At 65.7% G+C, this 14,016-nt stretch overlaps 4 protein-coding genes across 4 annotated transcripts; 1 reads left to right on the plus strand and 3 right to left on the minus strand.

Moving 5' to 3' along the window:
- Window positions 1–500: 500 nt before the first annotated feature.
- LOC121672131 (probable ATP-dependent RNA helicase DDX23) lies at window positions 501–4,697 on the minus strand. Its single transcript, XM_042044652.1, is given in 14 exon segments — window positions 501–797; window positions 881–1,058; window positions 1,262–1,407; window positions 1,509–1,550; window positions 1,552–1,735; window positions 2,031–2,174; window positions 2,260–2,372; window positions 2,445–2,578; window positions 2,657–2,795; window positions 3,339–3,404; window positions 3,483–3,579; window positions 3,692–3,790; window positions 3,896–4,098; window positions 4,595–4,697. Coding segments are annotated over 13 exon segments (1,827 nt in total). The 5' UTR covers window positions 4,595–4,697; the 3' UTR covers window positions 501–515.
- A 355-nt stretch (window positions 4,698–5,052) lies between these two features.
- On the minus strand, window positions 5,053–8,714 carry LOC121672132 (rho-related GTP-binding protein Rho6-like). The gene is given in 6 exon segments (XM_042044653.1): window positions 5,053–5,757; window positions 5,759–5,899; window positions 6,102–6,236; window positions 6,711–6,820; window positions 8,369–8,456; window positions 8,537–8,714. Coding segments are annotated over 6 exon segments (699 nt in total). The 5' UTR covers window positions 8,657–8,714; the 3' UTR covers window positions 5,053–5,652.
- Window positions 8,655–12,217, plus strand: LOC121672130 (dynein regulatory complex subunit 2-like). Its single transcript, XM_042044651.1, has 9 exons — window positions 8,655–8,786; window positions 9,460–9,588; window positions 9,789–9,956; window positions 10,029–10,198; window positions 10,345–10,483; window positions 10,561–10,758; window positions 11,187–11,405; window positions 11,495–11,647; window positions 11,767–12,217. The coding sequence occupies exons 1-9, from the start codon at window positions 8,655–8,657 to the stop codon at window positions 11,989–11,991; spliced, it is 1,533 nt and encodes a 510-aa protein (XP_041900585.1). The 3' UTR covers window positions 11,992–12,217.
- A 185-nt stretch (window positions 12,218–12,402) lies between these two features.
- On the minus strand, window positions 12,403–13,886 carry LOC121672133 (peptidyl-prolyl cis-trans isomerase FKBP11-like). Its single transcript, XM_042044654.1, has 5 exons — window positions 13,677–13,886; window positions 12,995–13,082; window positions 12,869–12,902; window positions 12,707–12,777; window positions 12,403–12,636 (listed from the first exon to the last, which is right to left on the minus strand). The coding sequence occupies exons 3-5, from the start codon at window positions 12,877–12,879 to the stop codon at window positions 12,419–12,421; spliced, it is 300 nt and encodes a 99-aa protein (XP_041900588.1). The 5' UTR covers window positions 12,880–12,902; window positions 12,995–13,082; window positions 13,677–13,886; the 3' UTR covers window positions 12,403–12,418.
- Window positions 13,887–14,016: the final 130 nt, after the last annotated feature.

The raw sequence follows: 14,016 nt of genomic DNA on the forward strand, positions 1-14,016 counted from the left end.
AGCAGGAATGACCCCAGTGGGGCAGGAATGTCCCCCCCATGGAGCAGAAGCAACCCCCAATGAGGTAGGAATGACCCCAGCAGGGTAGGAATGCTCCCCCATGGAACAGGAACATTCCCCATGGAGCAGTGACATCTCCATGCCGGGCAGGATTGTCCCCCATGGGGCAGAAATGCCCCCCAAGGGGCAAAAATGTCCCTTTGTGGGGCAGGAATGACCCCTCATGGGGCAGGAACATCCACTGTGGGGCAGGAATGTCCCTCCACAGAGCAGGAATGTGACTCCCATTCCCTCAACCCCTTCCCCAAAAGCCCAAATTGCCCCTCCCCACCCCATGGATCCCCTCCCAGCCCCACAGACCCCCTCCCTGCCCCACCGGGGCCGTTCCTACTTCATTGAGGGATGTTCCTGCTCCATGGAAGGACACTCCTGCCCCACTGGGTGGTTCTGACTTCACTGAGGGATGTTCCTGCTCACTGGGGGGACATTCCTGCCCCATCAGAGTCATTCCTACCTCACTGTGGGATGTTCCTCAACCCCTCGTGCACACCCACCTGTCTGTACTTGTGCTTCCCGGACTCGAAGTTGGCCAACATCTTCTCGGGGTCCTCGGCCTCGTCGGTGTCGGGTTTCTGGTTGGTGACGGGCATGTGCTCCAGGATCTTCTGCACGTCGGGCTCGAAGCCCATGTCGATCATGCGGTCGGCCTCGTCCAGCACCACGTAGGTGCAGCGGCTCAGCACCAGGTACCGGTTCTCCAGCACGTCGATGAGCCGGCCTGGCGTGGCGATGACAATCTGGGGGGGGGACATGAGGGGTTGGTGGGAGCAGCCCGGGGCTGAGCCACCCCCCTGGGACCCCCCAAACCCGCCCCGCTCACCTCGCAGCCCATGCGCAGGCGGAAGCCCTGGTCCTCGCGGGAGATGCCGCCGATCACCGCCACGGTGCGGATGCCCAGGGGTTTCCCAAATTTGATGGTTTCCTCCTCAATCTGCTGGGCCAGCTCACGGGTGGGGGCCAGGATGATGGCGTAGGGCCCCTGGTCTGACTCCTCGATGCTGCAGCATGGCGGGACATTGTTGGGTCACCCACGCTGCCCTCCAGCCTCACCCCCTCCCCTCCACTGTGTCACCCCGTAACCTTGCCTCAATCCCTCGGCAGTGTCACCCTGTCACCCCACCCTGTCACCTTCACGGTGCCACCCTTTCCTGACCCCTCTGCAGTGTCACCCTGTGCCACAGGCAGCATCCCCGCCCCGCACCGGTCGATTTTGGGCAGGGTGGTGATCCACACGAGCAGCGGGATCAGGAACGCTGCCGTCTTGCCGCTGCCGGTCTCAGCCACGCCGATGATGTCCCGGTTCTGCAGCCCGATGGGGATGGCCTGGCGCTGGATCGGGGTCGGCTCCTGCCAGGGGGAGCAGGTTGGGAGCAGAACTTCTCCTCTTCCCCTCTCTGAACTCCTGATAACCCCATTTTCCCCCTCCCCAGCCCCCTCTCTGTGCCCACCTTGTATCCACACTTGTCAATGACTTCCAAGATGTGGGGGGGGCAGGGAGGAGTCCTTCCAGGAGCGGATGGGATTTGGGATCTTGCCCCCCTTGGTGGTGATGCTGTAATCCTCGCGGAAGATGCGCCAGTCCCTGTCTGTCATCTCGTCCAGCTTCTTCTGGGACCAGTGCCGGTCATCCCAGCGCTGCTTGGCCTCCTTCTTCCGCAGCTTCCGCAGCCGTGCCCTGGCCGGAGGGAGGGAAGGGATTGGGAAAAGGGGAGAGGGAAAGGAGGATAAGGGAAAAGGGAATGGGGGAAAGCGGGATGAGGGCAGAGTGAGGAAAAAGATGACAAAAGGGAGTGAGGAAGGAGGTGAGGAAGAGAAAAGAGGAAGGGCATAGGGCTTGCCCTGCACCTCCAGAACTCTTCTGCCAACTTCCTGCAGGACCTGCTGCAGCCCAGCTCCACATCCCAGCCACGCCAAGCCAGCCAGCACCCCGCACATCCCTCAGCACCCTCCCAGCTTCCCCAAAACCTCACTCCTCCTGCTCCTTCTCCTCCAGCGTCCGCCTCTTCTCCATCAGGTCCCCGTAGAACCGCGACTGCTCCCGTTTCTGTTGCTTCAGGTCGATGCCGGCGATGAAGCCGCGGCCCAGCAGCTGCACCTGGTGCCTCTCCTTGTACCTGGAGCAGGGTGGGAGCATCAGGAGCAGTGCTGAGGGCTGCCTTGCACCCCCGCAGGGACGCCCCCAGCCCCAGGGGCACTCACAGGGGATTGTAGTCGATGGATGTGTCCTCCGACGCGTCCCACTCGAACACAAACTTGCGGTCGTTGAGGTGCCGCGTGCGCCGGCGCTTCTTCACCCCCCCCAGGTACCGCTCCTGCAGGACCCCAGGCTCAGCAGGACCCCCCCATCCTCCCCCTGGCCCCTCCAGAGCAGCCCCCAGCCCCACCTTGATGGCGTGGAGCTCTTTGCTCTTATCCTTCTCCTCCCGGATCTTCTGCCTGCCCTCCTCGTCCTCGGTGCCGTTGGTCTCCCGCTCCATGCGTTCACGGCGCTCGCGGCGCTCGCGCTCCTGGGGGTCTTCTGGGGAGCAGGGGAAGGGGCTCAGAGCCAGCCCTCACCCTGAGGGCTGTGTGGGGGGCTCCAGGGATGACCCCTTACCCAGCATCTTCCTGCCCATCTCCTGGAACTGCTTCCTCTTCTTCCTCTCCTCCTCCAGCAGCCGCTGCCGCTCCTCCACCTCCTGCTGCCGCCGCCGCAGAGCCTCGGCCTCCCGCTCCGCCTTGGACAGGAACTTGGGCTGGGATGGGAGAGATGCAGTGTCACACTGGGCCTGGCTGCCAGCCCCGTGCTGCTGTGGGTCCCCTCAGCCTTCTCTGCTCCTTCCCAGGGTCCCCCAGGCCTCCCCTCTCCCTCCTGGGTTCCTCCTCTCCCTCCCTGGATCCCCCAGACTTCTCCACTCCCTCCCAGGGGTCTCTCTGCTCCCTCCCCGTGTTCCCCAGCTCCGTCCTTCTTTTCCTCCTGGGGTCCCTCTGTGTCCCTCACCGGACCCCTCAGCTTTCCCCGTTCCCTCCCAAGGTCCTTCTGCTCCCTCCTGAGGATCCACCAGGCCTCCCCTCTCCTTTCTGTGTCTCCACAGCCTCCCATGTGCCCTCCCAAGTCCCCCAGACCTCCCTGCTCCATCCCATGATCCCTCCCTGGCACTCCCTGCTTCCTTCTGAGGTCCCTCTGTATCCCCAGGTTCCTCATCCCTCCCTGTTCCCTCCCAGGGTTCCCCCTGCGGTATCCCCCCAAAACATCTACACCCCCAGCAGAGGGAAGAGGCTCCTGTTCCTGCTCCCACCTTGGCTTCTGCCTCCTCTTCTGCCTTCTTCTTTGCCAGCAGCTCCTCCAAGGACAGCGGCTGTGCCTGGAAGTGGGGCCAGATGTCAGCACCACTCCCAGGGACCTGGATCCCCCTGGAGCCACTCCCACTCCCCCTCCTCACCTTCTCCTTCTTCAGGGCATTCTCCTCTTCTTCCTCTGCTTTCCGTGCATCCCGATCCTTCCGAGACTTTGAGTCCTTCCCCCTGCCCGGGGACAAACTTCCAAGGAAAACAGCTCAGAATCAGCCACCAGACACAGCCCTGGGGGCTCCCCAACCTCCAGAGGGTTTAGGAGACAGCAGGAACCCCTCAAAAAAGCGACAGGATCCACCTGGATCGCTTCCGGTCCTTGTCCCGCCGGTGCCCATCCTTGTCCCTGTCCCGCTCCTTCTTGCTGCGGTCACGGTCCCGCTCCTTGTGCCGCCGATCCCTGCGGGTCGGGGGGATCACAGTGTGACCCCAGAACGCCCACTCGCCCTCCGTGGGACTGTCAAAGCTCTTCCCAAAAACCCAGGGAGTCCTGGGCCCTCCTCACCTCTCCGTGGACTTGGAGCGGGACCGGGAGCGCGAGCGGCTCCGCCTCCGGTCCCGGGATCGGTGTCGCTTTCTGTCCTTGGCTGGGGAGCCCTTGCGGTCCCGGTCCCGCTCCCTCTCCCGGTCGGGGGAGCGGGAACGTTTCCTCTCCTCCTTCACCGGGGATGCATCCCGATCCTTCTTGTCTGTCACTTCTCCAGCCATCTGTGGGGAAGGGTCAGCGGGGAGGACACCAGGGGGGCTCAGGGGGTGCAGAGGGACCCCAGGAGGGAACACGGGAGGGCTGGGAGGGGGACCCAGGGAGGGCACTCAGGCACAGTGGAGACCCAGGAGAGCCACAGAGGAACCCCAAAAAGGCGCCGGGAAACGATGAGGGCACCCCCGAGAGGGCACAGAGGGACCCCAGGAAGGAGCGGGAAGGGCTGGGGGGCTCCGAGGAGAGAACGTGAAGGAAGAGGGGGAACCCGACACGGCACGGGGACGCCCGGGGGATGGGCGCAGAGAGGCCTGGGGGACACCGAAAGGGTTCCGGGAGGCCCGGGGTACGCGGCGCAACGGCGCTCCAGGCCCTGCCCCTGGCGACCAGCTCTGCCCGGTGCCGGTGCCGCGGCCCCAGGGCCCTCCAGGCCCTGGGCGCCGAGGAGGTCCCCCGGGGGTGCCGGCAGTGCCCCTCGCTCCGCTCCCGCCGCTCCCCGCTCACCGCCGCAGTCCCGGGTTCAGCGCCGCCGCTCCGCCGCCGCCGCCGCCATGTCTGCCGGGGCCGCAGGGCACGCCGGGACGGCACGGGACTACAGCTCCCGGCAGCCCCCGCGTCGTTGGACTACAACTCCCAGCATCCCTCACGGGTTCTCAGCGCCCCTGCGCTGCCGCAGCACCGCCGCGCCCCGTGATCCTTCCGCCGCGCGGCAGCTCCCCCCCCCCCCACTGCAATGAGTCCTGCGGGACGGTGTCCCCGCGTCCCTGAGCCCCCCGCATCCCACAGGGACCTCCTGCGTACCCAAATGAGGCCCCTGGGGCCGTGTCCCCACAGCCCTGTGCACCCCCCAAATCCCCCACCCCAGGGATTTTGCCTTCAGCACCAGCACCCAGGGGTGAAAGCACAGCCCCACGTAAGTGTCACCATCACCGATGACACCAAAACACAGGGCCAGGCAGGGCTGCACATAGGTAGGTGTTATATTTCTGATAATAAATAAGCTTTTTAATAACACTGACATGGAACAGAGACACCCCCCCAAGATAGTCCATAAAAGAGCCCCCCTCCCCCACCCACCAGGGTCCCCCAGGGCCAAGCAGCAGATGAGGGATGGGGTAAAGGGGGAGAAAACAGGATGAGTCCATGGATGAGCCCCATGATGTGCACCCCAAACCCCACAGGGATCCCCAGGACAGCGTCCCTGTGTCCCCCAAACCCCACAGTGACCCCCTTGCGTTGATGTTCCTGAGGGTCTGGGCACCCCAAACCCCACAGAGGTCCCCGTGGGTTGATGTCCCCAGGGTCCTGTGCGCCCCAAACCCCCCAGGAACTCCCTCAGGGTTGGGGACCAGGTGAAGACACCCCCCAGGCCCCCCCCCTCCCATGGGGGCAGCCCCCCAGGCTGGGGGGCTGGCAGGGCAATGGTGCGAGGGGAGGGCAGCAGCCCCCCCATCCTCCTTTGGGGGGGGGCTCCAGGGCCCTGTCCAGCCCCCCCACCCCATTCTGGGGGCTTGGGGGGGGGTCAGAAGGTGTGTGAGTGTGGGGTCATTCCCGTCCCCCCTTCACATGACGGAGCAGCTTTTTGCTTTTTCCTTCTTGAAGGTGGAGGAGATGAGCTCGGAGCGGCTGGGGAGGTGCAGGAGTCTCTTGGAGAGGCTGCGGGGGGGGGCTGCGGGGCGGCTGCGGGGGGGCTTTGCTGAGACAGATGCCGGACACTGTCCGGAAGATGCTGTGGACGCTCTTTTCCGAGGTGAAGGCTGAGCATTCCAGGTATCCCTCGGCTCCCAACTGCCTGGCGGCCGCACAGCCCTGGAACCAGCCCCGCATCAGATGGACCCCTGCAAACACCGAGACCACCCCAAATCCACCCCACATCAGACCACCAGGACCCCCCAAACCCACCCCCCTGCAAACACCGAGACCACCCCAAATCCACCCTCCCACGACCACCCCAAACCCACCCCCAAGTCAGAGCAGCAGGTGCCCAACCCCACCCCAGGGCCCCCCCAACCTGCTCGTAGGAGATGGGCGCCTGTTTCTGGTGCGAGAGCTCCAGGAGGGTGCTCAGGTCCGTCCGAAGGTCCGTCTTGCACCCGATGAGCAGCACCCGTGTGTTGGGGCAATAATCCAGGATTTCTGTCTTCCACTGAGGGGTGAGGGGTACAGAGCTGCTCTCAGGGACAGGGGACCCCAAAACCCTCTCCACGTCACCCCAGAGGGTTGGCGTCCCTGAACCCCCAAAACCCTGAAGGGATTCCCCAGGTCAGTGTCCCTGTGCTCCCCAAACCTCACAGAAATCCTCCCTGGACAGTGTCCCTGCATCCCTGAGCCCCCAAACCCCATAGAGACCTCTGAGGACAACATCCCTGTACTCTCCAAACCCTGCAGGGACCACCCCAGATCGTTGTTCCCCTGTCCCTGCACACCCCCCCCATCCCCCACAAGGGCCCCCTGGGCTGGTGTCCCCAATCTCTGAGCCCCCCAAACCCTGCAGGGTCAGCGTCCCAGTGTCTGTGAGTCCCCCAAACCTCACAGGGACCCCCTGGGTCGGTGTCCCCGCATCCTTGAGCCCCCTAAACGCTACGGGGACACTGTCCTGGGGACTGAGCCCCCTCCCCACCTTCTTGGCTGCACTGTCGAGGGTCTCGGGGCGGCTGATGTCGAAGCAGAGCAGGACGGCGTCCGAGTCGCTGTAGCAGAGGGGACGCACGTTGTCATAGTAGGGAGAGCCTGGGGGAAAAGGGGGTGTCACCGCTCAGCCCCCCCCACCCCAGGGACACGAGAAAGGGGGTCTGGCAAAGGGACACAGCCCCCCATCCTGCCCGGGGTGGGGGCACAGCTCTAGAGCCCCCCCTAAAAGGGACAGAGCCCCCCAAAACAGACACAGCCCCATTCCTGCCTGGAGTGGGGGACATAGGTCTAGACCCCCCCAACTCTTGAACTCTTGAGCTCTAGAGCCCTCTAAAACAGACGCAGCACCTCAAAAGGGACAGGGGGACACACAGATCGAGACCCTCTCAAAAACGACAACCCCTGCTCCTACCCAACGTGGGTGCACCGAGCTCTAGAGCCCCTCAAAACAGACACAGCCTCGTAAGAGGGACAGGCGGACACACAGCTCTAGAGCCCCCCAAAAGGTACAGAGCCCCCCTCCTGCCGGGGTGAGGGCCACAGCTCTGGAACCCCCCCAAAACGCCACCTCCGTGCTCGCAGCCCATTAACGTCGCATCGCGCCTTCACGAGGCAGCGGGAAATGGATCCCGCGGTGTTTATGTAACAACCCCCCCCCGCCGCCCCTCATTTTGGGGAGCCCCGGCAGTACCGAGGGGTGTCGAGGGGAGGGGGCAGCCGGAGGAGGGGGTTGGACACCCTGCCACCCCCTCGGGGTCCTCGGGGACACGGAGCCGCCAGCACCGCACCCGGGACTGCGGGGGAGGCGGCGCGGGGGGGTGAGGGAGGGGGTCAGTGGGGTGAGGGGGGGGGGTTTCCGGGATGTCCATCCCGTCCACCCCCCCCCCCCCCGACCCCCCAAAGGCCTCGGAGGGGTTTCGCAGCCCAGACGCTCCGTGCACAGAATAGCAAAGAGGCTGCGCCAGCGCATCGCCATGGCAACCGGGGACCGGCGGGGACCCCCCCGCCGGGGGGGACACTGCAGCACCGGGCAGGGCTGCCCCGACCCCCCCAACTCTTCGGGGTGACCAGGGAAGAGCAACACCGGGATCTCCCCTAATCCTCCCAATTCACAGGCAGGGCGCAGGGAGCACCCTGGACCCCACCCGGAGGGGGGCAACGGTGTGGGGATCCCCGCAAAGGAAGGGGTTCAGCCCTCTGTGACCCCCCCCGGTGTGTCCGTACCTCCCACCGTGAGGTCGGTCCCTGGGGAGTAGCTGCGCCCCCCAGACGCGGGGATATGACCCTAGACCTGAAGCCCCCCCAGGGCGGCCACCAAGCTCCCGCCCGCCCCCGCAGGGACCACAAAACACCCCCGGGTTCCCAAAACACCACCGAGACGCCACTGTGGCCACCAACGCCCCTCCCCCCCAGCGCTGCAGGTCCCCCGAACACCCCCGGGACGCCAAAACACCCCACTGCGGCGACCCCCCGCTCGCTGCAGCCTCCCAACCCCAACCCTGCCAGCCCCCGAATCCCCAAACCACCTTCCCCTGCAAACAACCCAATCACCCCCTCCGGAGCCGGGGCTGCCCCCGCCCCACTCCACCGGCACCAGAACCCCCGCCAATCCCCCGAACGTGAGCCGCGCGTGTCTCCCCCCGGTACCGGAGGTGTCCCAGAGGCTCAGTTCTACCCGCTGCTCCTCGCTGGCCAGACAAGCCGTGTAGTTCTCAAACACGGTGGGCACGTACGTCTGCAATAGCACCGAGAGCGTCAGCGCCCGGTCCCGCTGCCGGTGCCCGCTGCCGATTCCCGGTGCCGGTCTGGGCTCACCTCGGGGTAGCAATCCTTGGCCAGCACCTGCAGCATGGCAGTCTTGCCGCACTGCACGTCGCCCACCAGCACCAGCTTGCACCGGGCCGGAGCGGCCGGTGCCGGCCTTCGCTCCCGCATGGCGGTGGCGCGCACAGCCTCCCCCCACTCTCACCCACCCACCGCCCTGCGCCCCGCCGCCGCAGACGCCCTTATATACCCCGCCGGCTCCAGGGCCCGCCCACGGCGGCGCCCGCTGGCCAATCAGCGCGTGGAATCCCGGACCGCCGGCCAATAGCGGAGAGGCAGAACTGGCGGGACCCGCCCCGTGGGGGTGCGAGCGCGCTGCTGCCCGCCAGGGGGCGCCCGTGCAGGTCAGGGCGGAAGTGCCGCGCAGGCCCCGCCCCCGAGCGGCGGCGGCCGTTGCTGGGAGACCGCGGGGACGCGGGAGCGGGGCCGGTACCGGGGCTGGGGCCGGGACCCCAAAGGAGGGGAGGGAGACCCCTGGAGAGGGGGATGGGGGTGGGCAGGGGGGTGGTGGGTGCCGGAGGGGCTGGGGAGGGAGAGGGGGTGAGGCTGGAAGGGCTCTGGAGTTGGCGGTGGGCAGCGGGAAATGGGCCTTGAGGGGAGGCCCGGGGAGGGAGATGGGAAGTAGGTCTGGGGGGGCACTGGAAGGGGAGATGGGGTATGGGGATTGTCCCAAGTGGAGAGGGTTCTGGAGGGGGTGTTAGGGGTGAGCAAGGGGAGAAGGGGCTGGGGGAGCCTGGGGAGGGAGATGGGGGTGGGCAGGAGGTGACGGGGTCTGAGGGTGCCCCGTGGTGCGGGGGGGCTGGAGCGGGAGATGGGGGTGGGCAGGGGGAACGGGCCTTGATGGGCGCCGTGGAGGGGCCACCACGCAGACCCCGGGCACCCCCCGACCCCTCCCGCTGTGTCCCTTTCTCCAGCCATGGCGGGGCCCCATTCCACAGCCCCCCAATGCAGCCGAGACCGAGCTGCTGCTGCTGCAGAAGCAAGCGCTGGCTGAGGAGGAAGCAGCCAAAGCCAAGCAGGAACTGCTCGCTCGCTTCCTGCAGGTCTGGGACCCCACTGCAGCCTCCCCTGATGGCCTCCAAGCCCCACCCCCCTGAGTCCCCAAACCACCTTTCCCCAGCAAATGCCCCCAATCATCCCCACCAGGGCTGGGGCTGCCCCTGTTCTGCTGGACCCCCTGGTACCAGAGACACCCCCAACCCCACTCCTGTCCCTTTCCCACTTCCCACGGGGCCCTCCACAGGTCAAGTTATCCCGGGAGGAGCAGAGCAGCATGTGGGGTCTCCACAAGGTCTGCACGCTCTGGCGCTTGGCGCAGCGCAAGACCAAGGACCAAGAGCTGCGCCAGGACATCGAGATCCTCAGCCAGACCTTCACGCGGGTCATGGACTGCAAGGACGGCGTCATTGAGGTGGCTGCGGGGCTGGCAGGGCAGGGGGTGTGCCAAGGAACACACATGACCCCCCCCAAAAAAACTCCACAGGCACTGGTCAGGGAGCTGGAAGAAGCGGAGGAGCAGCAGAACCGAGCCCTGCGCAGTCACCTGCACCTCACGGACCAACTGCTGCAGCTCCAGCGCTGCCGCCTGGGCTACCTGGAGGAGGGGTTTAGTGCCCAGGTGGGCGCCCTGAAGGCCGAGTTTGAGGCTGAGAGGTGTGGAATTTTATGGGGAGAAGAGGAATGGGGCAGCAGTGGCACCCGTGGGCTCTCCTGGGGTGGAGTTGAGCCTCTCCTGGCCCCAGTGGGATCCCTGCAGCATCTCTGAGGAAACCCCTTTGCCCTGCTGTGTGTCCCCACAGAAAGACCATTCTGGAGCAGCAAGACTGGGAAAGGTGCTGCCTACAGGACATGGCTCTGGCCACAGAGCAGGATCACGCCAGGAGTGACCACGAGGCCATGCTGAACTTCCAGAGCGCCCGGGACGACATCAAAAACAAGGCAGGGGCCCAAGGGAGCATCGAGGGGCTTTTGGGGCTGGCAAGGGAGGTTCGGGGGTGTAACCTGTGTGTCCCCAGTGCTGGCAGGAGCAGCAGTACAGCCGGCTGCAGCTCGTCACCAGGCTGGAGGGGCTGTGGGAGCAGATCCAGAAGGCCCGGAGGAGCTACACCGAGGCCACAGAGAAGAGGAAGGTGGAGTTCGAGGAGCTGAAGAAGAAGTGTGTGAAGAGCTCCTGGGAGATCGATGTGCAGGCGAAGAAGCTGCAGAAGCTCCAGGTTTTGGCAGGGCGCTGGGTGGTTGTGGGAGTGGGGTCACCCACGTTCCCCGCTCATTTTCCATGGGATCATGGAATTGTTGAGTTTGGAAAAGCCTCTGAGACCATCAAGTCCAACCCAGCACTGGCAAAGGGGTGACAACAGGCTGGGCTAAGCAGGGGCCCCCAAAGGGCTCATGGAGCAGCGCCTGAGCCATGGAATCATGGAATTATTGAGGTTGGAAAAGTCTCTAAGACCATCAAGTCCAACCGTTCTCTCAGCACTGCCAAGGCCACCACTAAACCGTGTCCCCAGGTGCCCCATCCACGTGTTTTTTGAACACTTCCAGGGACGGTGCCTCCACCACTGCCCTGAACAGCCCATTCTAATGCTGGGCCACCCTTTCCAAGAAGAATTTTTCCCCAATATCCAACCTGCTGTTTCACCAGGACACGATTACAGCCACTAGGAGCCAGATCGCGGCTCACCTGCAGGAGAGCGAGGAGCAGAACCAGCGCATACAGGAGGAGAAGGACCACGCCGTCCAGAAGCTCCAGAAGCTCCGGGCTGCGATCAGCCAGGCCGGGACCACGGCTCACACCCACCTAGTCACGCTCACCTGCCAGTGCAGTGCCACCCTCAAAGCGCTGCAGCAGGTGGTGGAGAAGGTGAGTTGGACAGCGCTGAGCGGGGATGTCCCTGTGCCCAGTGTCCTGCTGTCCCTTCCCACCTGCCCTTCCTGGCATCCCCCCACCAGGCCCAGCGCATCCTGCGCCTGGCTGAGATGTGCCGCAGGCTGGAGACAGAGGAGGAGAAGGTGCTGCCTTTCTACCCCTCCTCGCTGGCCGAGTGGGAGCAGCAGGATGTCCGCAGGATTCTGGCGGCGTCCCCCAATGAGCCGCTGGCACGGGTGAGGAGGCACCGCCGCGCTTCCCAGGGAACGAGGGTTGTGATTCGGCCCTGGGAATCACCCAGCGGGTGCTTGGGCAGGCTGGAGACTCCAAACTCCCTCCTCTGCCTCCCCCCCAGGCCATGCAGGACTACATGGGGCTGGAGCGGTTCTGGCAGCGGTTCAACAAGGCGAAGCTGGAGGAGAAGGCGCTGGAGCGGGCACGGGCAGCGCTGGCAAACAGGAACCGGCACCTGCGTGAGCTGCTCCAGCAGTACCTGGCGGGGGCTGCGCTCAGCCAGAAGGTGCCCAGAGACCCCCCACCCCTCCTCACCACCAAGCAAAAGCCGTGTCCCCAGAAATGAACCCCACTTAGGGGAGGAGCCACGCAGAGGGACATTGGGCATGGCGCACCCCAAGAGCCTCTGGGGAGGGGTCAACCACCTGGACCCCATTCCTGGCTCCATTCCTGGCTGCACCAGTTCCAGCTGAGGCTGCCTGGCAGACCAGAGACCTGTCCGGTGCTTGGGGCCACCGGGGACTGCAACTGCCTGGAAATGCCTTAAAAGAGCAAAACTGCCTGAAAATGTGCTCCAGGGTCTTATTTCTGGGATTCATTGAGCAGGGGCAGGGGGAGTGTCTGTTACCTCCCGCTCAGGTCTGACAGGAACCCTCAAGGCCCTGGAGCAGGCGGGGAGCTGACGGGTGCTCAGCCCCTTCCCACTGCTCTGTCCCCATCACTGTCCCAGGAAGAGCAGCCACGGAGCAGCCGCAGATGCCGAGAGGAAGTTTTTATTTCTTTTTGGCTTTGTTCCTCTTCTCCTCCTTCTGCTTTTTCTTGGAGACCTTGGGGCTGCTGGCCTTGCGGTACAGGTGGAACCCGATGAGCCCCAGCAGTGCCGGCACCAGCCCCAGGCACAGCAGCGGCAGCACCTCGTTCACCACCTTCTGCCAGTAACTGGCCCGGGACAACCTCACCAGCTCCACCTCGAACCGCAGCACCGCGTCACCTGCAAGGGGGGCACAGCCTGAGCGGGGACCCCACAGAGACCCCACGGGGACCCTGAGGGCTGCGCTCACCTGGGATGGTGGGAGGAGAGCCCCGCTTGCCATAGGCTAAGTGAGGGGGGATGATGGCTCTGCGCTTCTCCCTGCCACAGCGAGAGCGTTGGTGCCACAAATCATGGTGGGGACACTCGGGGGGGGACACTGCCCATCCCCGGGTCCCCCATCTGCACTTACCCCACACACATGTCCAGCAGACTCTGCTCCAGACCTGTAACAGAGTGGGGTGGGGGTGAGTGGGGCTGGTCGGGGTTACCCCGGTTACCCCCCCCCAACCCTGCTCCCCCTGAGCCCCTCACTCACCGGGAATGACTTGGTGCTTGCCCAGCTCCACCTGCAGGGGGTCCCGGCTCAGTGAGGAGTCGATGATCCGGCCATCCTCCAGGCTGCCCTGTGGGGGACACGGCCACAGTCACTGCTGCGGTCACCCCTGGCACTTTTCTCTATGTGGATGCCAGCGTGTTCCCAGTGCTGCTCTGGTGCTGATCCCTGTGCTGATCCCAGTCCCTGTGGCCCCCCTGTGCCATCCCTGTGCTGATCCCAGTCCAGGCACACTCCGTGTCACTCTGGGACATCCCCACCCCTCCCAGTGCCCAGGGCCATGCCAAGGTAATCCTCGGGCTGATCCAGCGCCAGCCATGCCCATACTGGGGTCATCCCATGCCAGCCCCAGTGCCATCCCTGTGGCACTCCAGGTGCCACCCAGAGCCCATCTTGGGGCTGTCCCCATACCAGTCTCAGTGCCACCTTGTCACCGTCCCCTTGTCCAGCCCAGTGCCGTCCTCATGCCCACCCCAGTGCCACCCCTACGTTCACCCCAGTTCCACCACGGTACCATCCCATTGCCCACCCCGGTACCGCCCCATTGCCCACCCCGGTACCACCCCCGGTACCGCCCCGGTGCCGCCCCGGTGCCGGTGCCGGTGCCCCCGCCCCGCCCGCCGGAGCGCAGTGCTGACGTGTTCCTCCCGCCGCCCGCCCGCACCGTGTAGTGGATGTGCACCGTGTCCCCCGGCGCCGACAGCTCCGTGCAGCCCTCGGGGGGGGGGCACCTGCAACGGGGAGGTCACGGGGAGCCGGGCCGGGGCCCCCTCGCCTCGGGGTCCACGCACCCCCCGTGCCCACGGGTCCCCCGAGCGCTCCGAGAGCCGAACTCTCATTCGGGCCCCCGTCCTCGGTGCGCCGCGTTCCTCCGCCACAGCCCGGTCCTCCCGGTGCCCCACCATCGCAGCCCGGGTCTCCTGGTGCCCCCCCCCATCGCAGCCGGGGTCGCCGGGGGCCCCGTGGCTCCCCCCTCCCACCGCCGCAGCCCGGTCTTTCCGGTG

This window comes from Corvus kubaryi, unplaced genomic scaffold, assembly GCF_017639235.1.
Source record: "Corvus kubaryi isolate FWS band 111438036 unplaced genomic scaffold, C.kubaryi_AGA036_p1.0 38010, whole genome shotgun sequence".
NCBI lineage: Eukaryota > Metazoa > Chordata > Aves > Passeriformes > Corvidae > Corvus > Corvus kubaryi.